Source organism: Trichoplax adhaerens, genomic scaffold, assembly GCF_000150275.1.
Source record: "Trichoplax adhaerens TRIADscaffold_1 genomic scaffold, whole genome shotgun sequence".
In the NCBI taxonomy this organism is placed as follows: Eukaryota; Metazoa; Placozoa; class Uniplacotomia; order Trichoplacea; family Trichoplacidae; genus Trichoplax; species Trichoplax adhaerens.
The window spans coordinates 9,927,914-9,951,456 of NW_002060943.1; the positions used below are offsets into that span (position 1 = coordinate 9,927,914).

A 23,543-nucleotide genomic window follows, 5' to 3' on the forward strand; every position below is an offset into this window, starting at 1 on the left:
AACGGATGATTTACTGACTGTTGACTTTGTATCCAAGCGTATTAATCCCACCGATTTGACTTCGTTTAGTTATTACTGTGGACTTAGAAATTAATTATAACATACTAATATTGAGGATTTTTTCATTGACATGTAATTAATGAAAATTGAATTAGGGCGATCTAAACGATAAATTAAGGGCTCCTACGTGAAATGAAAATTAAATCATTTGTTACTGACAATATTTTTTATTCTAGATTGCAGATAACATAGCATATACACCAAAACGAAATTTTGTAACTGTAATAACGTATAAATGTAACCAGTGATACACTTTCGACAAGTACGAATGCAAAATCTTTAGACGATGATAAGGTATGCTAAAGAGAATTTTTCTTCAAGTAACAAAAACGTATATCAAAATGGACACAAGTGCCAGTATAGGTATGTTACATAAAATGGTAACATTTCACCGCACAAAGAAATAAGCTCAACCAGCCTGACCTAACTGGAAATACCAAAGTAACCAAATTTATTCACGTTCTGAAGCTTACAATGAAGGCTGTTGTTGTCCAGTACAGAATCTATATAGGTACATTGCTATAGCTAACTATCAACATGCTTAATGTACACGCTAGCAATACTGACTCAAAGAAAATAATTACAGAGTAAGTAAATCGTAGTCGACGGATGTAATAATATTTCTCATTTACTGTAAGCTATTGACAATTGATGATATAGATAGTGATGATAGAGAGGTACCACGTTTTGCTTTGTATGCTTTTTCCCCTCTTTCAGCAGCCAAATCTAAATATTCCTTTCTATAGATGCCAGACCGAGATTCAATAATGTTTGTTATCTTTGTTACGATTTCATCTAAAATGTAGAATAATGACAACTATACTTGAAACGAATGTGATGCTAAAAATCGCTATCAATATAACAGTATCTTAATGCCAGATAGGGCAGATGTCTACCGGGGTAGTATTTCCCCAATATGTTATTCAGAAATTATGGTTTGTAACTTCACCTGTAATATCAGTTGGACCATCAAAATCAGTATATTTATAAGTATTAGCACTAAATCTGACAATACGAAATGCTTGTCGATTATTATGCTTATTAGGCTCTCCAATCTTTTCACATGCGACAACCAAATCAATATCAAATGACACCTAAATCAATCAAACAAACACAATTAGCTTTAATCATGGTAAAGGTTATGACGGCAACACCATAATAAAAATACTCCATAATACAAACTGGTTTCTGTTTCGACCAAAATTTAGACGTTCTTTGGTGAACGACCGGATCAATTTCAATTTTTTCACCGTAAATACCTAACGGAGAGAAATTTTCTTGTCTTATTTTTTAGAAAGTACCTCATAATCCTAAAATGTAGATTGTTGTTCATATGCATAAATTTACGTTCTTAAACAGAGAAACATCCTATACTGTTACACACCCAGCTGAATTTCCGTGTTGGCCCGAAATTTGTGAAACATGTTAACTCTGTAAGACTAAAGTAGTTTGGCGTTAGAACTGGCCATATTTGTGCATCACTTTTAGGTTTTCTAAAGCAAGTTACTCATTTTAAGACGTACTTTATATTGATGACTAGCTAACGAGGCTTGAATACTAGATGTTCCTGCTATATCTTCCTCTTTATCTTGACTACGCTTACCTAGAATAAGTCGTACTTTGGGATTCTATCTAATGAGCTAATTAAATGATGTAATTGGTAACTTACTATTTTGTCTTATTAAACAAAACTCAAGAGTTCCCATTGATTCCAAAGTCCTGGATAAGTCGATTGTTACCCTTGGTTCGCTCTTTTTCTCAAGGATATACTCCGGACCTTTATAAAAAAATGAGAAGTAAATTAAATACAAAATACGAACACTACCAGCATTGCACGAGTATTATCTTTTATTTGTCGCACCCGTTTTTTTAAGTCTTCTCTTTCTCATCATTTTATCTAAAATATCTTTCATTGGTACATCCAACCGGTCCACTTGAACACTAGAAAAACCATTAAAAGGCAAGTATCTACATACAAGAACGTAAATATTCCCATTTAGCATACCAAATCACAATGAAGAAGACATAATTCTACAATACTTACACTTTGACAACAATGTTTTTCTTCTTCTGCTCCTCAGGAGTCTCCTTCTATATTCCACAGAATTTGTATTAGACCATTTTGTGTGTGAAGTTATATTATATACTTTTTTAAATCATCTAAGAGTATATCTATATTACACGTTGTACCTCTACCAAGGCAAGCGAAGTAAATCCAAATCTAAAGATACTTTCTTTTGGATCAAGCGCTGTATGATGCATATAAAAAGAGTTACTCTTCTTTTAAGTTTTTCAGAAAAATGATTTAAAAATTATATACTGCACCAGGGAAATCCATGTCGACTTCACCATCATCCTCAGCAATGTGTAAAGCATATCCATGAGCAGAATTCGACTAAAAAAAATATAATTTTAATTTTGTCTATATAACTTTACTTAACCTCACATTTCTAATATACCTTTAGAGGAGGTTTTCTTCCTTCATTGGTGTACTTCCACAAGGCAAGTCCAATAGCGTCTTGTACGCAAGCATTGTCTCCAGTCACAATGATCGTCATGGGTATTCCATTCTCTCCCTAATAAAAATTGTTGCCTAGTTGCTGTAACTCAAGCACTAATTTATCCATTACTTTATATATCCTTAGTGTTTGTTGAATACCTCAGGCAGCATCGTAAAATATATATTTATCTTCTTTGTAGCAGCTTCTCCAACATTTCCCTTCATAGTCCAAAGTGAAAACATTCAAATTGAGTTTATACAAATTGATTTTCAAGGAAGCTCTAATGTACTATGATCGTATTCATAAATGTAAACGTCATCACCTCTCCGTCAAATTTACAGTAATCCTTGAACGGATTGTCTACATTGCCAACTTGCTCCAACAATAAAGCTAATATAGACTGGTTTGGTGCTTTAAATGGTTTGTCATATTTTTTGAACATTTCAGCCATTTCATCGTCTATTAAATTCATTGAGTATAACAACTTAAATTTAAAATAAATCATGTATGGGGGTCACTTTCCGATACAAAAAGCGTCAGCAATAACGTTTTCGCATTCCATTATAGGTACAGCATTAAGCAGCACAGCACAATTTAGATCATAAACTTAAGTCCGTTCACACATTCATCGTACAACTATACTGGTGCGCGTATGCTGATACATGCTAAGGTAAAACAGCTTCTAGTAGCAACTACGGTACCACTAGTCATGGATTTAGTAATCTATGCACCAAAAAAGTAATACCTACAGTACTCAAATTACGGCTCAGCGACGCTTTCAAACTGCTATATGTAACCATTATTGGTATTATTAGGCTATTATCTAGTTCTAGGTGTGTACAGTATACGACTACTGTAAATTACAGTCAGCTTCATAAAGCCTCCAATCTACAATTTGACATACATGTAAGTAATTAAATTATGGCATTATGAAAATGTAAACCTGAAAGATCACGTGGTTTATCTTTCCAAGTGACATTCCGGCATTTCAATTTATGTTCTTTGCTGTTATAAATGTTAAAATAGTAAGAAATCGAAATGATAGTGATGGTGTACTGTATGATCATATCATCAATTCCCTTTCTATACTATTAAGTTAAATTCAATCATATTAACATATCCAGTACGTGTACTGCTAACACTAAAACAAGTAATATCATAACCCTAGCAACATTACGACCTGTTCTTGTCTTTTTCAATCTTGGTTAACGATTTAGATCTTAGACTAAGGCTCGGAGTAGCGGATATATCCAAGGATTGGGAATATTTTTGAAACATCCTATCCTCGCTAATGTATGAAGTAAAAGTTATGTACTTATCACTATCTAACATATAAATAAATGCAGCATAATTAAGTAAGCTTAAATGGGTGATAATTATATAATGGCATAATATAATTTACAAACTCTAGATGTAAGCGAAATTAAAGTACGTAATTTATCTTAGGTCAGGTCTAATCCGCATTCTTCAACATCGTCTAGTAACTGATTCGAAATACGCGTACAGCTACCTTAACTAAAATTTTAGCAGTACCCTTGAACTAAATAGTCTAGTTATGGACTTCCAATATAACATCATGGTACTGTCCAGTACTTAATTCAGTACATTATATTATACATTTACCATATAGTAATGCCGGACATACCTACTATTATATAATTTCGTAATACATTTTTTGGCTTTCTTTGTAATTATTTCATCATCTTCATTTACAATTACTAATTCGCTCATACCTGCAAATACAATCATTTAATAATCTTTAATCTAGCATATTACGGCAACAAAAGCGTAATAACATAGTAAGTAGTATTTTACAATAATTAAGTTAAAGTGAAACTCTACAGAACACCATAATTTACAGCACTATGCAATGCCATAATGGCATTACGGTAGTTAGGATTACATGTTACATTTTATAGTTTCCGATAGTGTATAGTAGTATAACGAAGCTTGAATTAACTAACCAGTATCGTCACTAGTAACGCAAGAGTGACGAATATGTGTTATAATAAAATCTGCGTCATCCAAGAGTGCCATGATGGTTCATTGCCGTGCTTCAATCGAAGTTATTGGGAAAAGCACAGGAGTAATACAGTCTATAATTTACTTCTATAGCACAGGTGCACAGTAAATTCGGGCTTGCTATCGTGTTATTGCGCGAGCAGGATTCCGAGAGTTTTCTTATTGCTGTGCTGTTACTGTTTTACTAGTTTAGTCCTTCAATCGGTACAGTACTAATACTTTCAAGTTTGTCTCGAATCTCTGCCTCTGATATTACTGTCACTCAATGAGTAGTACTGTACAGTCATAGTACTGTACTGTACTGAAGCCAGAAAATCATCGGTACTGTACACTGTACAGTACAGGACGCTACTTTAACTCCTACAGTACTAAACTGTACTTAACTGTACAGACAGTACTGCACTGTACAGTACTGTACTGTACAGTATGAGTAATATTTCTACCGTACTTGTTGTACGAAAGATGTACTGTACAGTACAGTACAGTACAGTACAGTAGTATACTGTACAGTACTGTATAATAAAGAGTTCCCAGAGTAAAGAGTAAAGTACTCGTACTGTATAACATATATATTATACTGTATATATAAATTTAATTATAATTATGATTTAAAGATCGATGTTCGTTGTCCTCACAAATCGGAATCGATAAAAGCTGTAAATCCTAGCTGATTATGCAATGCCAAGGGCTAATATAAAGAAAAATTTTTTTTACAAAGGAAGAGAAAGGACTGTTGATGTCAACACATATGAGTCCGGAGATTTTGCAAGCTTACTGCTATCACAAAATGTTTTACGAGGCTTACGAGATGCTGGATATATTAAACCATCTCCGATACAATTAAAATCAATTCCAGTCGCACGTTGTGGATTAGGTAACCATTTCTGTATGACTTACTGATTTACTTCTGCTAGTGAATTAAATTTTCAAATACGTAGTACTATCATACTGAGGTAACTAAAGGTGCAATACAATACGAGACACTCAAAATATTTACTTCCTTGTCACTTGTTATTCGATAAAGATCTAATCGCACAAGCGAAATCTGGAACTGGCAAGACGTGCGTATTTGTCGTCGTTGCTTTAGAAATCGTTGATCTAACTATTTGTTCCCCTCAGGTAACGTCCAGCAGTAAAGGTTATTTCCCTTTCGAATATCACAACAGTGACTTATGTATTTGTCTCATAAGATATACTTAATTCAATAATATAATTGATTTCCTTATAATTAATTATAATATAATAAATGTCTGTAGAAATTGTATCGTACTTAACAGTGGGTCGATAACAATTTTTGTATTTACCTACGACTATACGTATATACGCGTACGTATGTTGCATATTGTACTGCTTAAATGTAGAAATGTACGATATGGTTTACCACTTGCAACGACAGTATATAGTAATTAATATATTATTAATTATGAAACAGCATCACGAACATGTTCTGATATTTATTTAGGTTTTAATTCTAGCACCGACGCGAGAAATTGCAATACAAATTAACCAAGTTGTGAATACTATTGGTAAATTTGTTGGAGGGTTATCATCACAAGTCTTTATCGGAGGCTTACCGGTTAAATTGGATAATCAAAAAACTAAAAACTGCCACTTAGCGGTCGGAACGCCCGGTAACTTACAAATCGCAAAATGTTATAATATATTGGTGTAATAGTACGGTATATCCTGAAGCTATTGCACTTTTTTCCTCCACCTCGCTGAAACTGCTCTGCTAATGCATTATGTCCCACCGAAGACCACATCTGATCATAATTCGGCTTAGGTTTATAACTTCGTGGTTTTCATTACTAAAACCAAGCCAACACTGTAAAGATAGTACAGCGCCTGCACAGTGCACAGGGGAAAGAATGGATTCATACAGTCTGTCAGTCTACATGCAGTAAACATCAAAGGAGGTTACATTATTAGGTGAATTTATAGGCCAAGGAGGTCATATTGTAGCTATCGATCAATCTCTACCCTATCAAACTTTTAAATGCTAGTTCAACACGAAGTCTATTTCAATTCATGAGGCTTCACTTATCTACTGCTACGTTTAATACGGTATATAGCACTTCCAGAAGGAGCTTAAATTTTTTGACTCGTATGCTTAGACATTAATAGTAAAATCTAAAATTGAATACCTTCAACACGAAGCACTTCAAGACATCAACATTTGATTCTTTTTATATGAGATTCGGCGTGCTTAGCGAAAGTTTACCTGGATAAGCTGCTCCCTCTGTCTTTTTCTATAAGATTTACAGCACTGTACATACAATGAGTATTTAGTAAGAGTTCATGCAAGACCTTTAGCCGCTGTAGCACTAGTAACATCGCTGTACTTAGATGTAGCAAAGAAGGGCATAGTCTTTCGATACATAGTATAATACTTTTGATCCTCAATCCCAACACAAGCTACCTGAGAAGCGTTAAGATAGCTTTCAAACAGGTACTCTTTCATGTTTAAATCCAGTGTGCGAGCATATCAAACTAAGCGGTGTCAACGGTAGCCCAAAGCAATTAATTAATTATCGAAAAACGCTCATCCGACCGTCAATGCCAATTATACGCGTACACATCTTCCTATATTAGAAAATAGTACAATATAATCGATATTTTCTAAGCTTAGATAAAATCTAGCAAATATCAAACGAATTATCCTATCGTACTGATATAAAGAACAAACGTAGGTAAAAGCTAAAGCTAATTGTAATGCTAATCTATGAACTACCAGAAGAAGACCTACTAGTAAAAGGCCTTCTTACTAGTAGTCCATGGCTAATGCGACGAGTTGCTTTACCAGCAAATATTGAAAGCCAGTCTATAAACAATTAATAATTGTTATATAAAAAATTACCTGCTGTTTAATACGTAATATGCATTCAAATCTACGTTGCAGTATTAAAATCTGTGCCTGTGCGACATACGCGTACTTGTAAACGTACATTTTGTAACTCTGAAAGAATTTGCTTTACAGGTCGTGTCCTTCAACTGATTGAATCGGGTGCTTTAGCAACTAAATCTATTAGATTATTCGTACTAGATGAAGCTGATAAGCTACTCGAAAAGAATTTCACGGAACAGCTTAAGTAATACTCATAAAACTTTTATCTTTAATTTTTACCCGTTAACCGATTATATACTATACATTATAGATTCCAAATTCAGAAAAATACTGTAGATAAAGCATTACTACCAATTGTATCTTTAGATAATAATTATTGTTTCAACTATTCTGATTTCATGTCGAAAATTACTTGTCACATTGTAGCCAAATCTTTAAGCATTTGCCGACATCAAAGCAAATATTGGCGCTATCAGCAACATATCCTGAATGTTTGACAAAATTATTAATTAAATGCATGAAGAACCCACAAGTTATAAGGCTGGATAGCAAAAGACCAGTTCTTCATGGTTCTGTTTGTAGATTACTTATACAATCAATTTATAGCATAGAAATACCTAGGAAAATATTGTAGAAACTTAAAACTAAGTAAATTCTCGGTATATTGCTTTACATACTTCATTATTAGGCGTAAAGCAATATTTTTGTAAGATTTCGTCGTACGCACTTTCTCATAAAATATTCTCACTTAAGGTATGATATATTACTTCAACATTTATTAACTCAATTTATACTCGCCTTTAAGGATAACATTACACGGTAGCCTAAAAATTCGGAAACACACTCATAAATTTAACGTATCATTCTTTTAGATCGACAAATTAAGTTATATCTTAACTAAAATCCCTTTTCATCAGTGCCTCGTATTTTCAAACTACCAAACAGTGTCGGTATTACGAGCAATACTGTTTTATATATCTTTCTGAAATAGCAATATAGAATCTTATTAAATGCTTCGAATTCGATCCTTGCCAACTTCTATTATATTATTTATAATTTATCAGAGCAACTGAAGTGAATAAAGCATTAAATGCTTGCGGCTGGCCTTCTATATATATATATGGTACGGTAAGAGAAAAAATGTAACGTATACTTAAACTAAGTGTAGCTGCGATCATTTTTGCAGTAGGATTTTAAGTCTCATTCTAGAATTTAAATGCGCAGGCGCTCAAAGCCAGAAGGATCGAATGGATGCTATAAAAAAAATGAACGATTTTTCTTGTCGTGTATTGATTTCATCCGACCTGGTAAGTTTATACTGTATTTGAATATTCACTAACACTCTAGCTATTTTGTTATGGTATACTATAATTACTTTTACAAACATACTGTCATATGCAATGACTAGAATCAATAGAAACGAAATCAAACGTATACAATTTAAGTAATGCACCAATAGCGCGTATTTTCTAATGCTTATAACCTATTTCAGACCGCACGAGGAGTAGATATCGAGAATATAGACCTAGTTGTAAATTTGGATTTACCAAATGATCCCGAAACTTATCTGCATCGAGTTGGAAGAGCAGGTCGATTTGGTAATACAGTAGATTGTTTTACCCCATTCCAGTTAGATATCCAATTGAAATACTGTATAACAAAGCCGGGCGTTAATCTAATTTACGCTAGGAAGTTCCGGAATTGCCATCACCCTTACAACCGCTGATGAAAGACAAAAATTGTTTTATTTTGCCAGGATTTTTGATATCGACATTAGTAAACTCCCATGTAAGTAGTACATAAAATACCTTCTATAGTTAGCTAAGAAACGAAGTGCTGTATCAGTTACTGATATTAACTTTGCTTTTGATGAATATGCTGATCTTTACAACATAAACTGACCATTTATCCCAGATCTAACCCCTCTGTCAGCTTCTATCTCAGGTAGTGCGTTACCGAATCTTGAAACTTGTACGACTGAGAAAAATTTTTTAAGAGAGCAACATCGCTCAATACTACAGCTATCTACTGCAAATCAAAATCAAACAGATAAAATCGATGGAGTTACTCCGTTTATTAACGAGCATTTACCCAAAGATGAAACTAAATCTCCACTTCTGAATATTGCTCTAGATGTATACGACGAAAAGCTGGATAAAAACTATTACCATTTCAATAGTATGCTGCTATTTAAACGATGAAGGGCTTAAAGTTTTATTTTGTAATACCTCTGCTCTCCAAAGAATTAATACTTTATGTACTTATAAATATCAAAATATTTTTTAAATAGATTTGAGAGACATGCAGAAAGCTGAATACGATGATTTTGGCGTTACTGGTGCTACTCAGGAAACTGAAACTGAAGACGCACAAATAGAGTCTACAAAGCTTTATCAAAAACGAATTTACAAGTCCCATGACGACCTATTGCAGAACCTGTATAGCCACAACGTATCTCCTTCATTATATCATGAATATCCAATTAACGTAGTCGAACAGCCGAATCAGTCTACACCTAACAACGTCTATAGCTATAACTATAAGCAAAGAGAGGAAATATCATCAAACCATATCTGGCAAAAGATCCAATGTTACAAGTTACATCTTGCTAATGATTCCTCGTATCCATCACGCAACTGTAACAATAGTAAATTTAATACATGGTATACTGCATACATAAACGGAATGATGTGGAACGAAGATTTAAATCGGTACTTGCAGTCCTTATCCGATAGTATTTTACGTTTTAAATACTAATCACATTGTAACTAATGTAGCAGAGACAGATTGAATTTAGAACATAAACTATTGTGAAAAAATTCGTTGTCAGCTTATTTAGGAAATAAATCACATCCAAATACATGTATTTATAGTTTCGGTAACTAGGCACAAAGACAACTAAAATTATAGCTACATTTTCACTTATAACATATATTTACTATGAGTATTAACTTGCGACCTATACACACAGACAGAAAGCAATGCCGATTTTAAGTTAGAATTTAATAGTTCAATATTAAGCTATTATTAACCTCAATAATAATATGCGCTACAACAGGATATCTATAAGCTGTATCGAATCTTTCGAATTCAAAATTGCATATTCCAATACAGGAATTTTATAGTACGATAACTGGTCAAGTAAATACAAAGATTTGCATATTAAAATGCTTGTTATCACCTGCGGAAGGGCTACACAAAATAGTAAACAAACACTAATCTATAAAAGTACAACAAACTTTTAATATTCTGGTGGAAGTACGGGTTACATTACAGATCACTTCTATTTTAATTTCCAAAAATGTTATATTAATAAGTAAAAAATATCTGTTACCAAAGCTGAGTTTCACGAACGTCACTAACTATTTGAGACGCCTTCTCTAGTGCCTGCATAATAATATATTACCAGATATTTTGAATCCAAAATACATATAGACCTCATATAAAATCGAATAATAATACCTTAATCATATGTATAGTCCGATTCCGTTTTTCAATTACGTGTGGTGATTCTTCCATTAATTCAGTGATTTCTTCTTTAATGTACAGCCTTTCAACTAATAGACTCTGTAGATGCTTCTTTACGTTATTCACTAGGAAATGCATTATCCCTTTTGGTACGCTAGCAGTTTAAAACAATTTTTTAATATCCAAGTGAAGATTTAGATTTAAATGTATCTCAAGATCTACTGGGCAGTAATGTAATGAAATCCAAGGTATTTAGAATAGCTGTACCTATCTTGTATGCTTTTCTTTACGATATCGTAGTAAGTCCTGATGAGACGCTCTAAGAACGAACCAAGAGTTGACATTACAGCATCATTTGTAATTCACATAGTTAAGAAATAGCTGTAAATAATATAAAAACTTACTAATTAATTCAGCATCTACTCTTTCTCGATCAGTTAAATCCCGCCCGAAGCTTGCTGCATTTTCCTACAAAGGTTTTATTTTTATACTAATGTTAGCATTGCCATTTGTAGGCTAACCTCTTCATAGAAATTGTTTAACAATAGTTGATTTAGACTTGAAGCTAACGTCGGAATCATCCTTTCTTGCATTTTCTCCGTTCATCAGATAACCAAATGGAATTATTCTTTTACTAGACGGGTCATTGTTATTCTCGAAAGTCGTCTGTAACTCCACCGGAGGTTTTTCCACGCTAGGCTTAGGTTTCTTTTAACAAATACAGGGGTATATAACTTAACTTACAATAGATTTTATGACATCAAAAGATACTACTGATAGAAGTATAATGTTAAATAACTGAGTTTCACAATTATCATACCCGGGTAATACGTCTATTCTTGTACTCTTCACCAGCCTGTTAATGTTTTATTTATTATCTCAAATCCAGGCCATTCGGTATTGAATAATATATAAACATACCTCCGACATCATCCTTGCAATAATTTCATGGCCCGATGCAAAATCAGGATGATTAGTATTGATATAAGCTAATTCGATAGCGATGAGATTGTCAACCTATAGAAAGAAGGGAACTTATAATAATAATATAATAGATAAATTCCTGTAAAATCTTAAATCTATAAAAAAGTAATTTACTAACCATCGAATTAGCAGGTTCAAGGCGTTCTCTAAGCAAAGCACTCGTAACTTCGACAATTCTATTGTGAACTTTAGAAAATCTATGAAGATCCTGTTAAATACGCATACAGTATGCCTAGTTACCTACAAAATCGTGAGAATACCTTACGCTACACTGCGATTATACACTTGTAGCAAATTTTAGATATCATTTAACCGGAGTTATGCAATGCTGAATGATTCGCTGCATTTCTTCATGGACTAACTGTACACATCTTAGACTAGGCTCTAAAAGTCGCTTGATTTGTCTCTTGACCAGTAATTCGAAGGCTAACTCTGGAACAAACAACGTGGGTCTCGGACCCTAATTGTATATTGTATGAAAGAAAATTCATCTGTACGGTCTGTCACATAGTATAAATCTACTTCATGTAGTAGCGTAATACAAAAGTACCGTAGCATTTCTTATTGCCGTAAGGATATCAGTTGTCGATAAGCCCCCTAAAGGATCGATTCCTTCCAAGGTCTTAAAGTAAACTTCGTGAAAAATATGAGATATTCGTGCTCCACCAATGCTGAAAACAATAAAATGTAAAATTAATCGCCTGCCATTTACATAGTGCTTAAATTAATATGAAAACATTAAATCCAATAATAGTAGGCTATAACTGTGAGCTAACAGTTCCGCTATTTCAATATTTCCATGAGTCCCTTCTATAGTTGCACAATAATCGGCAGCAAACTTGGTAATAACCCTTAATAACTCAGGTCCCTGATAAATTAACAAGACACCACTAACACAATTAAACGATCATACATCGTAGAAAATCAGTTAATCAAACATATGCAAACCTTCTCTATTATAGGTACACCAAGAGTAGCGAGTGTTTGCTGGCTATATGCCAACTTCAGATTTATCCGTGTCTTTAATTCCGGTAAACAATCACGAATATGAAGCAGCAATAACTGTATCCATAAAGACATAGTATTGTAAAAAATACTACACAATTTCATATTACAATACTAGTACGTATGTACTGTATTTAGGAACCTACGTATACCTTATTTAAGGTTTTTGCCAGATACTGGATTCCATTTCTATCAGATAATCCAGGGTACCGTTTCTGGAAAAATATGGCTTCATCACCGAGGGCTATTTTAATGGACTATAATGATAGTATGCAAATAATAAAGAACAAATATCTTTAAGGGATTTCATGTATACAATTTTAAATTACAACATGACTACCCTAAACAGGAGGTCCAGTCTAGGACTGGACTGTACCGAGGGCTAAATTGGCTAGTCTCACAAACATGACAAAAATTTATTACCTTCTTAACGTTGATATCTTGCTGACTACGATTTACCACACCAATAATCCCTAATTTTACGGGGATGACTGGCGTTATAGCGAATCAAAGAGCAATAAAATAACAATGTTAAAATTTAAGTTTAAGGCCACAGAGTTATAATCGATGCAAATTAAATAACACTGTTAAAATTTAGGTTTAAGGATACAGAATTACATCGATAGCTATTTTAAAATATATACATCTACATACATACCAAGGGTACGTTAAGTATCAAGCATTCCTCTACTATAGAATCTACATTAGACTGAAAATTATTAAATACGTAGCACAGAACTTACGGCGACCAGTTAAAATATCAGTCGCATCTGTACCGGCATCCATGAGATCAAGCTTCGTGACTACAGCTAACGTCCTCTTTCCTAACAAGATAAATATTTATTATAATCAGTAGATAGTATTATGTAAATTCACACAATCTTGAGTTTAAATTGATGACATATTTTATAGAAAAAATCATGGAAAACCTGTAGGATCGACTTCGCGAGCCAACTTTATGGCCTCTGATGTAGCCATATCAGCATTAGCAGCGCTTATAGCCAAAATAAGAGAATTGGGATTACTGATATACTCATAACACAAATCATAAATTTGTTTTTCAATGTCTGGAGGTTGATCACCAACTGGCACCTATAATTAAAAAGTATGAATATCTACAGTAGGAATCTGTCAACGAGTATTACATTTCACCCAAGGTTAAACCTTTGTAAGTCCAGGTAGATCCACCAAAGTTAAATTAAGAACGTTAGGTGAATAGATTTTTAATTGAATCGGTTTCGATGATATACCCTTCGATATAATTTTTATATTTTAGTAGATTTAAAAGAAAATTTAGATTTTCACAATAAGAATCAATCATAATTGTCTTGCTACGGTGCTACACTGTGTATCTATCACTCTCGTATCGCTCAAAGTATCAACGACAGTAGTCACCTTGCCTAGGCCCAATTCTCTCTCTGTTTCTTTGGTAATTTCAACCATGATATCGTTAAAGTCAGTAAATATCTACATGGATTTTAAGAATTTTCAACTCTTTGCAAGTAATCTAATAATCGTTCAGTGTTATTTTTAACTGTCGCTCTATACTGTATAATCTGCCGCCCTGAAGAGCATGTACTGTACAGTAATATCATCCATAAACGCCGTACGGTAGCCCCTATCAACTCCATCAATTTACTGTGTTAGATGACTAGTGAACTACTCAGAGAAGTAATGTACTTTGAATAGTCCTATGTACCCGTATTATGCAGTAGCTGTGTAATCATTCAAAATTATAATGGTATAGTATTGGTAGATTAAGGCCATTAAAGAAAGTATCCAACAAACAGAATGCTAAACTAACCGAATCACAATGTAAGAACTTTCCCCACTCTTCAGGTTGATCTGTCATTCCATGAAAATTAAATACAAGTTTGATTAAAGATTGAATTGTAGTAAAATTGATCCGAATGAGATTAAATTTGTAGACACAATACTGTACGTTAATACTGTACTAGTTTACAGTATATTCAGTACAACCTTTTTCTTCGCTTTCTGGATTAGCATGAATCAACTGCAATATCAATGGTCTTCTGGTGACAATTCCGGTGCCTACACATGAAACACAGTTAAAAATATGATAATTATAGTAGTCATTACTCTAACAAAAGTTGCAAACATGCACCAACAGACCTCGAGGCAAAAAATCCCTTCCAACTATACTCTCCAGAACAGAGCTCTTACCGCTACTCTATAAGTTCATAAATTTGAGAAATATAACCACTAAGAATGCATGCCTTCATTTTAAGCATTCACATATGCTCTATACTGTACAGTGTACAGTAGTCTTCTGTTATGCAAACTTTCGTAAATCTAAGCTGAATATAGGTAACATAAAAACATATTCACTACAATACTGTAGCAATCCGCATTCAAAATGCTTCATGTGCCCCACGTAGTGTTCTGTAACCCCATTCCGACTAAAATGTTGTTAAAACAATACAATCCTTACCTGAGTTCCAATAGCTACAATCTGAGGTAACTGAATAGCATCACTTGAGGCGCCAATAGCGATAAAAACTTCTTGAAGTTTGTTAATGACGGGCAGTAGCTGCTCCATAATGATGTGCAATAGTGCCAATCCTGCAATCCTTTACGACAGAGTACTGGAAATGTTTTAACTACAATAATACGGAAGTAAGATAACAGTCATTCGCCCTATCACTCAATTCATTTGATGGTAATTCATTGCAGCCCTGATAGGTGGATGTGCTCCATACGGTAACGCTAATCATTTAAACTTCATATTTACACTATTATTATATATTGCACAGTACCGTAAAGACATCATTAACTTTAATCAACGCATTTTACGTAATATACGACATATCTGCCGAGTGATCTTAAGTCTCTAGATCACTCGCACAGTTCCGTATGAAGATCACATACGGTACAAGATTATATAATTCATCAGAAAATTACCTATTTATTTAGTAAGTGAACCGGTCAAAATGCAGAATTATTTATCCAGTTGCGTAATTCCAATAAGAATACTGCATCAACTTTTAGTGAATCCTAATGAAAATTAATTACTACTTTTTATCACTCCCTAGTTCTTGGTTTGCTTCACCGTCTTCTGACCGTTCTGCCCAGAAAAATTACGCGCTAGTACGCGGCTACAAATTAGAGAATTATGAAATTACTACAGAAATAAAATCTCAGTGATATTTGTGCGCAGTAATCAGATGTACAGTACAGTACGTTGTAGAGTCTACATAGTATTACTGCACTAGTGTTGTACTGTAAATTATATAGATCATAAAGGTATTGGTCTGTACCTAAGACATTTAATTAAAACCTGAGCAGTTGAGCAGCCGTTAAATCCATGAAGCATCAGCCTGCTCAAGTTAGATGATAGCAACTTAGCACTAGCATCATATCATACAGTACCTGTACACTGTACTGTACAGTATGACATGATGCTAGTGCACTACTGTACAGTACAGTACAGTCTGTACTGTACTGTATTGTACTGTACAGTACAGTACACTGTGTAATGTACTGTACCAAACGGTCCAAACCTAAATCACCGAAGATTTGTATTATTGCCATTCTTTCGTAGTGAGTGAGTTTCCCTCTTGCACTATCGTAAACTGCAGAGGTATCAAGTGCTGTACGTATTTGCTACTGATATATAATAAATCTCACTGATCTCGCGATTACACCTGGTATTATAATCGTGCTAGAAGATCCCTATTACTGTATCTCGAGCCAGTTAAACTTGTCATCGATTTTTACGAACTAGAACAATGGCTGCCCAGTCTCAGTCTAGCAAGCGCGCCTGGAAGCTAGGTAATTAATTAACTTTCAACTTTTAAGAACATCATTCCGATCGACTCATGTTCCATGTAGCTATTTTACTGATCTCTACATGATTACTCAGCAACAGTTTGTTTATGTGTAAGCCTGGATTTTAATCAATCGAAATTATGTTACAGTTAACTTCAGCATTTCTTAACAACAGTACTTCTGCAAGATATTGTTACATCATCTTATTATCCTGTCAATGCAAACTCTTATAAATATAAATTGAATATAATCAGTAATATTCCCAAATTAATTAAGTATTTCCTCGGCTGATTACATATTTATTATAATGTATCACTATCGAATTCTATATTTTATTTTCAGCATTTCAATAATTATATATAATACTATTCTTATGGTACATTGAAGTATAGCATAATACAAGCGAATACGATAAGAAATTTATTATTATTCTACTGTACTGTATATAATATTCTGCCTTGTTACATAAATTTATCCGAAATATGTCTAGATACACTACAGTGTTATCTTTTATCCTCGCAGAAGAATTCGTTGCTCATACTTCATCAGTAAACTGCTTATCATTGGGTTCTAAATCCGGACGTGTTATGGTAACTGGTGGAGAAGACAACAAGGTCAATATGTGGGCTATTGGTAAACCGAATGTAATCATGGTATGTACAAGTATTATTACACAATCTATGAATATCTTATTTCCGGTATCACAATTGTACTTATACTGTATAAATTGTAATTTTTCCTGTATTCGATACCTGCATTTTCAGAGCCTCTCTGGTCACACTTCACCTGTTGAGTGTGTAAAATTTAATCCGACTGAAGAATTAGTAATGGCGGGATCGAAATCCGGAACGTTGAAAATTTGGGATCTAGATTCTGCTAAGAGTACGTAATTATAATATCAACCTAATCCTCTATGACCCCGTACTGAATTTGTGATTATAGACGCCTCCTCTGGTAAAAAAGATAATTCGCTATAGGCTCCGTTATCTGCTATTATTGTTAACACTCTCAGTCCTGGATAGGAAAAAATTCACGATTTCAACATGACTTATAATTACCAACTTATATAGTTGTTAGGACTTTAACTGGTCATAAATCAAACATTCAGAGTCTCAATTTTCATCCGTATGGTGATTTTGTGGCATCCGGTTCACTTGACACGAATGTCAAACTTTGGGATATCAGAAGAAAGGGTTGCATATTTACCTATAAGGTTACTAATTAGTCAGTTAGACTGCGACTTATTCCTCGTCGATTAGAATGTAGGACTTCTACATAATGCTTACGATTTATGCCTACGATTTATGCTAGATGCTAAAAGACTGTACATATATTAAAAATTATGGCTTGGACACATAGATATTGAAATAAATTTAATGATTACAGGGTCATACAGATGGAATTACTGCAATTGAATTTAGCCCTGATGGGAGATGGATTGTTTCTAGCAGTGCAGATAGTAGCGCTAGGGTGGGTCTGAATGCAATTTCTTATAATATTTCATGAATACACTATTACCAAGTTATAGTGATTCTGAACATTCATTTATCAAAATAGTTATGGGATTTAACTGCCGGTAAGATATTACACTCATTCTCACATAATGGACCAGTGAACACTATAGAATTTCATCCCAATGAATTTTTACTTGCAACAGGAAGTTCAGATCGGTATTACAGACTTAATTATTCTTTCATACCGTCGGAGTTACAATAGTTTTGTAATAAATTAATGAAAGTTACGCCTCCTAAATCAATTTCCAATTAGGACCGTAAAATTTTGGGACCTTGAAACGTTTCAATTGGTTTCTTCAACGGAACAGGAATCGAGTGCCATTAGGTCACTAAAACCTTCTTGAATAATATTTGATGCAAGATTCTATCTATAAAGAGCTTAATGATTAAGATATTTTTATTTTAAACTATAAATCTTAGGAGAATTAAATTTAGTGAAGATGGTTCAGTTATTTTTAGCGGACTGCAAGATGTTTTGAAGGTAATTTATTCACGAAGATCCTTTATGGAGCACTGCAATTAAAATCAAGTCTATCCGTCTGTAGGTATATAACTGGGAACCAATACGATGCTATGATACTGTGCAAGTTGGATGGGAAAAAATTGTAGATTTCACAGTTACTTCTAACCAGTTGGTATGCGCGAATCTATCATAATTATATTATCATACACTTGTCTTAATCCCTTATTATTTTCACTACATTAGATCGGTGCATCATTCAATCAAGCGAACGTTTCCGTTTCAATTATTGATATAGAGGTGAAATGAAATGTATTATTTAAAGTAATACCATAAAACTACAGTAAATTTTATTTTATACCGATCTTAATAAACTTTTACCTACCTATGCGATTTAACTACAGAAATTGAACATGACTGGCTCTAGTGGACAACACATGGGTATCACCCAAGATCATACTGCGAAAGTCGACATAGCTAGGTAAAAAGTTTCAATACGATAATTGTGTCTAGTCTATAATAAGTTTTAATTAAAATATAACAGTATTACTACATAAGCAAGACATACATATGATATTTTATCATAGTAACAACCCCTGATGCATTTTAATGTACTGTTACGTAGCAAACCGCCAGAATATATGAAGCGTCCTGCAACTACGTCAACGAAACCTTCAAAGTGTGCAAATTAACGCATTTTAGTTTCATTATATATATACACTAGACCTAACAATTAATACGCTTGCTGAAGGTTGGAAACGTCTGAAATTCCAAACTCTGAAAAAGCCCCCACTTCACAGCGACAATCCTTAACCGATATGGGCGAAGTTGAGCGACTTTCCTCTCCGGGTTACCAGGACGCCTTTACTTCTAGACCTAAAATTCGTAATTATAATATTACCATAAAACAGCTTGATTAGATATAAATCTCATTAATTGTAATTTAACTCTTAGCACGCGATAGCAATCCTAAAGATATCCCTGTAGATCCCTTCAAAACCGAAGGTATAGTAATTTATTAAAAGCTATTTGTCTACTTCATTAGCTATATTCAATACCCTTGCTATTAATGAGTTCAGACATCACATTCTTATGCAGCTTTGACAGATGCTTTAATGATCCAACCAATTATTTAGTTGGTGCTGTAGGTGATACTAAACAGTCGAAATCGAATGAAAAGTGCGAAGTAGAAAATTTATCTGAGAAGACTACCGATGCAGATGACTTACAGTCCTGCCAGGTATATAACGTATAGTTTGATATTTCAGCATCATTTAGTATTGCTACTGTAATTAAGCAAGTTTAGTCCATGAAGTTAATCAGCTCTTTTAGAATCTAGTCACGGTATTCTGAAATTCGTAATAATCAATTATTTTTAGAATAACAAAAGAGTAAGCTCTGCTATTTCATCGGAAGCCGTATCTGTTACGCTAAAAGAAAAAGCACCGGAAATAGACCTATCACTTTTTCCTACTGAAGTAAGTCCGAATGGATAATTTTGCACTTATCTGGCTGGTTCTAAAAGTTTTTGTTATTTAGAAGATTTGAATTATATGTGCATATGATGATAAATAATTCAATCCAATCTATATTTACTACAGAAAACAGACTCCAAAATAGATGAAAATAAAATACTACTTGAATTATTAAAAGGTAAATACAGAAACGCTTGTTGACTTCTCTTATCAACCAATAACCCTAACCACATCTTCCTGAATTGATTCCTATTATTTATAACCAGATCATTCAGTTATCTGTTCAGTCATCGGTAATCGAATTCAGAATTTGAATGCTATCCATGAGCCCTGGATGAACGGAAATATAAAGGTAAAAACTTAAAATTTCTTTAGTTACTTTTAGATTATTATAACATAAGATACAGGCAATTTAAGATATGACAATCGTCCTTTTGTGCATGATAGGATTCAATTGATAAAGCCATTCAAATTCAAGACACTGCCGTTCTAGTAGACCTATTAAACATATTGATACGCAACCAGTAAGGATTATTTTTAATTTAGACCCTTGCATCAGACTATTTAAGCTTACTATTATTTCTGATTATGCGCAGTAAATTATGGACCCTCGATATTTGTGCTTATACGCTACCTCAAGTAAAAACCCTAATTCAAGATAAACGGGAGTGGTAAGCTTAAATGATAAACTTGAAGTTAGATATATGCTAATGCTTTCGTATACTCCACGCTACCCAGTTATATCCGCGTGGCCTGCCAAGTGCTTCGGTTAATCCTCAAAAACTTTGGATCTTTAATCAAATCCACTCTTCGATCTACAGATTTCGTAACTGGTGTAGATATTACAAGAGAAGAAAGGTTAGCCAGTTATTATACTTATAGCTACTTAATACAGTATTCTCTTTAAATATTTTATCCAAGTTTATAAATTCTCGATGGCTTCGCCTTTTCTTTTAAATTCGACCGTAAAAGCTTTTGATAATCTATTTTTAACATGACTGTCACAAATTGATGCTTGAACCACTCAGAAAGATCGATGTAGATACCTACCCTAACTCAGCGTAAAAGTGCTTGCTTATATTTTACTATGAGACAATAAAATAACTTTATTCTTAGCTCGTAGACTTGTCGCTACTGAATATTCATATACCATAAGAAGAACAATTTTTTGACCCTATATAAATATTATCTCAATTATGCGATTAATTTTAGTGAGTGTAAGATCTTTACCGTAATATATACTTTCACAACTCGGGTTGAGCATGTAGGAGTTATCATTTTCTTCTATGCAGAGTTAAAGTAATGAAAAATCCAATATTCTGTATTACTATGACAGAGAACACCCTAAGTAATATACGTTGTGGTTAATGCAGCAATTTCTGTCCTAACTTATTTTATCCATGTTGCGTAATGCTAAGCTATCAGCTATTTACGTTAATAGTTTAAAAATTTATTACAGGCTCGAAAAATGTAGAATTTGCTACGAAGAACTATCTAACATTAAGACCGTTATTTCTGAAAAAGCTATGATTTCTGGAAAGATTGGAGGAACTTTTCGTGAACTGCAGCTAGCTTTTGCTACAGCAATCGATTAACAGTGATACTATTTAGAAGTACCTATTCTATCTGAATAATGTTGCATACGCGCTGCTGCTAGTATTGGCCAAATTACATATGTTTAATGTAGACTCTAAATTACTTAATTTCTACGATTTATTAGTCTGAATTTATCTACTTGCATCAATTAACTATTCATTACGGTAAACCCAGTCTATTTTTAAATAGCCGAGTACTGTATTGGTTCAACCTGTAAATTTATAATATTTTGTTCTCAACAACGACCTTTGTAAACATATTTCATTTTCATTTTTTTGTATCCATTATCTTTCTCGTAATGCATACGCCTCAAACAAATTTCTTTGTATAGATTCCGTAAAGCAATCTATTATTCATATTAGGGTATTGATACTTAAATATGGCGTGGCAGTAGGGATTACTAGCTGATAATATGTTTATACTTTTACATTTTCTGATCCTTAAACGTTATCAAGTTTGTACAATAGACACGATGATACAATTCAAAACAAGTGCTTCTGTTGTTGTACCGAATAAACGGAAACAATTGCAATATGGCTGCAATAAGTTCTCGAGCAAATGTAGAGACAGCGTATTAGCAAAGTATAGAACTTTATTAAGACTTATAAATACGAACTAATAAAATATGACAGCAACGCTCATATATATAATCTACCATGGAATATTCTAGAACTTATTAGTAATTATTTTTGTATACATAGAATGAGCATTCTAGAAGGTTCTACATACAGTACATATGAGGTTCGAATACGTGCGCATCTAAGACTGACCCTTACGAAGCCACTCTACTAATACTATGACGATGGCATTTACCGCTCTACAAATTAAAATGTCAAATATTTCTGTTATTAAGGTTTATAAGAAGCTATGATAGAAATACTCTTGGATTATCTGGATCCGTATAACATGCAAAGTCTAGGAATATTGTCTTTGCTTCTTTATAAATTATATTTATTATTGATAGCATTATTCCCATAAACGGCTACTAGGGTGAGCCTACGTGCAAGTGACGCGTGGTGTATATGATAACTATGAAGCAATTTAATGAGTTTATTGCGTGATTGATGACAACAATAACCTCTATTAGGCGTAAGAGATTACAGTTATTTACGTACTTACGTTACCTTATCAGGATAAACACGCTAGGGTGGCACGTGCCAGCGCCGTACGTATATCTGGTAACGAAAGTAAGTTTCCTGAAGGAACCAATTTTTAATGAGTTTATTGCTCGATTGAAGACAATAATAACCTCTAGTAGAATTTAGAAGCGTCATAAGTTCTTTACGTATAAGTTTAGATACGCCAACTTTGATTTATAATTAATTAATTATAATCAATATGAGTTTGTTAATGGAGAAATTACGCTGTGCTAAAACTGCATGATTTTTTAGTTACGCGTTACTTTAGGTCTCAGTTAAAACTTTATAACATTAATTATTATATTATCAACAACGCTGCGGTATACTACAGTGCCTTTAGCAAGTTGAATGCAGTAATTTTTTGGTTTTGATGTACTGTAGTACAGTATTGTAAATTATACTGTTGTGCATGTACTATATTATGAGAACTGAGTGTAATATGTAGTTGCAGTCAGTGAACAACATTAACTATACCGTACAGTAAATAATAATAATCTACAACGGGCATTACGAAACTAGTTATTTTGATAGATAAAATTTATAAGTACGTATACATGGATATCGCTTTAAGATTTATTATAATCGCTGTTAATTATATAGTACTAGTACGATAGACGTATGCAGAAAGTTCGACCAACCTTTATCATTTAACTTGGAGACAATTAGTTAATAATTAGAAATACCA

General features: G+C 33.4%; 4 protein-coding genes across 4 annotated transcripts; 2 read left to right on the top strand and 2 right to left on the bottom strand.

Annotated features, from left to right (window-relative positions):
* Positions 1-688: 688 nt before the first annotated feature.
* TRIADDRAFT_52453 (uncharacterized protein) lies at positions 689-4,598 on the bottom strand (the record flags this gene model as incomplete). The annotated part of the gene is made up of 14 exons (XM_002108908.1): positions 689-855; positions 1,010-1,154; positions 1,584-1,663; positions 1,730-1,837; positions 1,922-2,028; positions 2,105-2,151; positions 2,251-2,309; positions 2,386-2,455; positions 2,520-2,636; positions 2,720-2,779; positions 2,884-3,020; positions 3,505-3,566; positions 4,207-4,294; positions 4,526-4,598. 14 exons carry the CDS (start codon positions 4,596-4,598, stop codon positions 689-691), a joined length of 1,320 nt encoding a protein of 439 aa, XP_002108944.1.
* A 663-nt stretch (positions 4,599-5,261) lies between these two features.
* On the top strand, positions 5,262-9,154 carry TRIADDRAFT_19042 (uncharacterized protein; the record flags this gene model as incomplete). Its single annotated transcript, XM_002108174.1, has 9 exons — positions 5,262-5,457; positions 5,608-5,702; positions 6,046-6,214; positions 7,561-7,672; positions 7,855-7,997; positions 8,117-8,181; positions 8,301-8,395; positions 8,663-8,735; positions 8,921-9,154. 9 exons carry the CDS (start codon positions 5,262-5,264, stop codon positions 9,152-9,154), a joined length of 1,182 nt encoding a protein of 393 aa, XP_002108210.1.
* A 1,604-nt stretch (positions 9,155-10,758) lies between these two features.
* Positions 10,759-15,445, bottom strand: TRIADDRAFT_20368 (uncharacterized protein; the record flags this gene model as incomplete). Its single annotated transcript, XM_002108909.1, has 21 exons — positions 10,759-10,815; positions 10,891-11,050; positions 11,164-11,215; positions 11,301-11,364; positions 11,440-11,595; positions 11,818-11,913; positions 11,999-12,088; positions 12,194-12,340; positions 12,431-12,551; positions 12,657-12,748; positions 12,829-12,942; positions 13,038-13,142; positions 13,309-13,376; positions 13,629-13,709; positions 13,815-13,977; positions 14,050-14,136; positions 14,281-14,352; positions 14,690-14,730; positions 14,863-14,937; positions 15,019-15,076; positions 15,338-15,445. The coding sequence occupies 21 exons, from the start codon at positions 15,443-15,445 to the stop codon at positions 10,759-10,761; spliced, it is 2,007 nt and encodes a 668-aa protein (XP_002108945.1).
* A 1,189-nt stretch (positions 15,446-16,634) lies between these two features.
* On the top strand, positions 16,635-21,718 carry TRIADDRAFT_63553 (uncharacterized protein; the record flags this gene model as incomplete). Its single annotated transcript, XM_002108175.1, has 20 exons — positions 16,635-16,677; positions 17,197-17,327; positions 17,439-17,556; positions 17,745-17,887; positions 18,061-18,144; positions 18,232-18,344; positions 18,609-18,669; positions 18,734-18,823; positions 18,895-18,948; positions 19,053-19,129; positions 19,400-19,497; positions 19,603-19,653; positions 19,785-19,888; positions 20,028-20,126; positions 20,250-20,301; positions 20,390-20,475; positions 20,571-20,647; positions 20,720-20,794; positions 20,862-20,981; positions 21,583-21,718. 20 exons carry the CDS (start codon positions 16,635-16,637, stop codon positions 21,716-21,718), a joined length of 1,812 nt encoding a protein of 603 aa, XP_002108211.1.
* Positions 21,719-23,543: the final 1,825 nt, after the last annotated feature.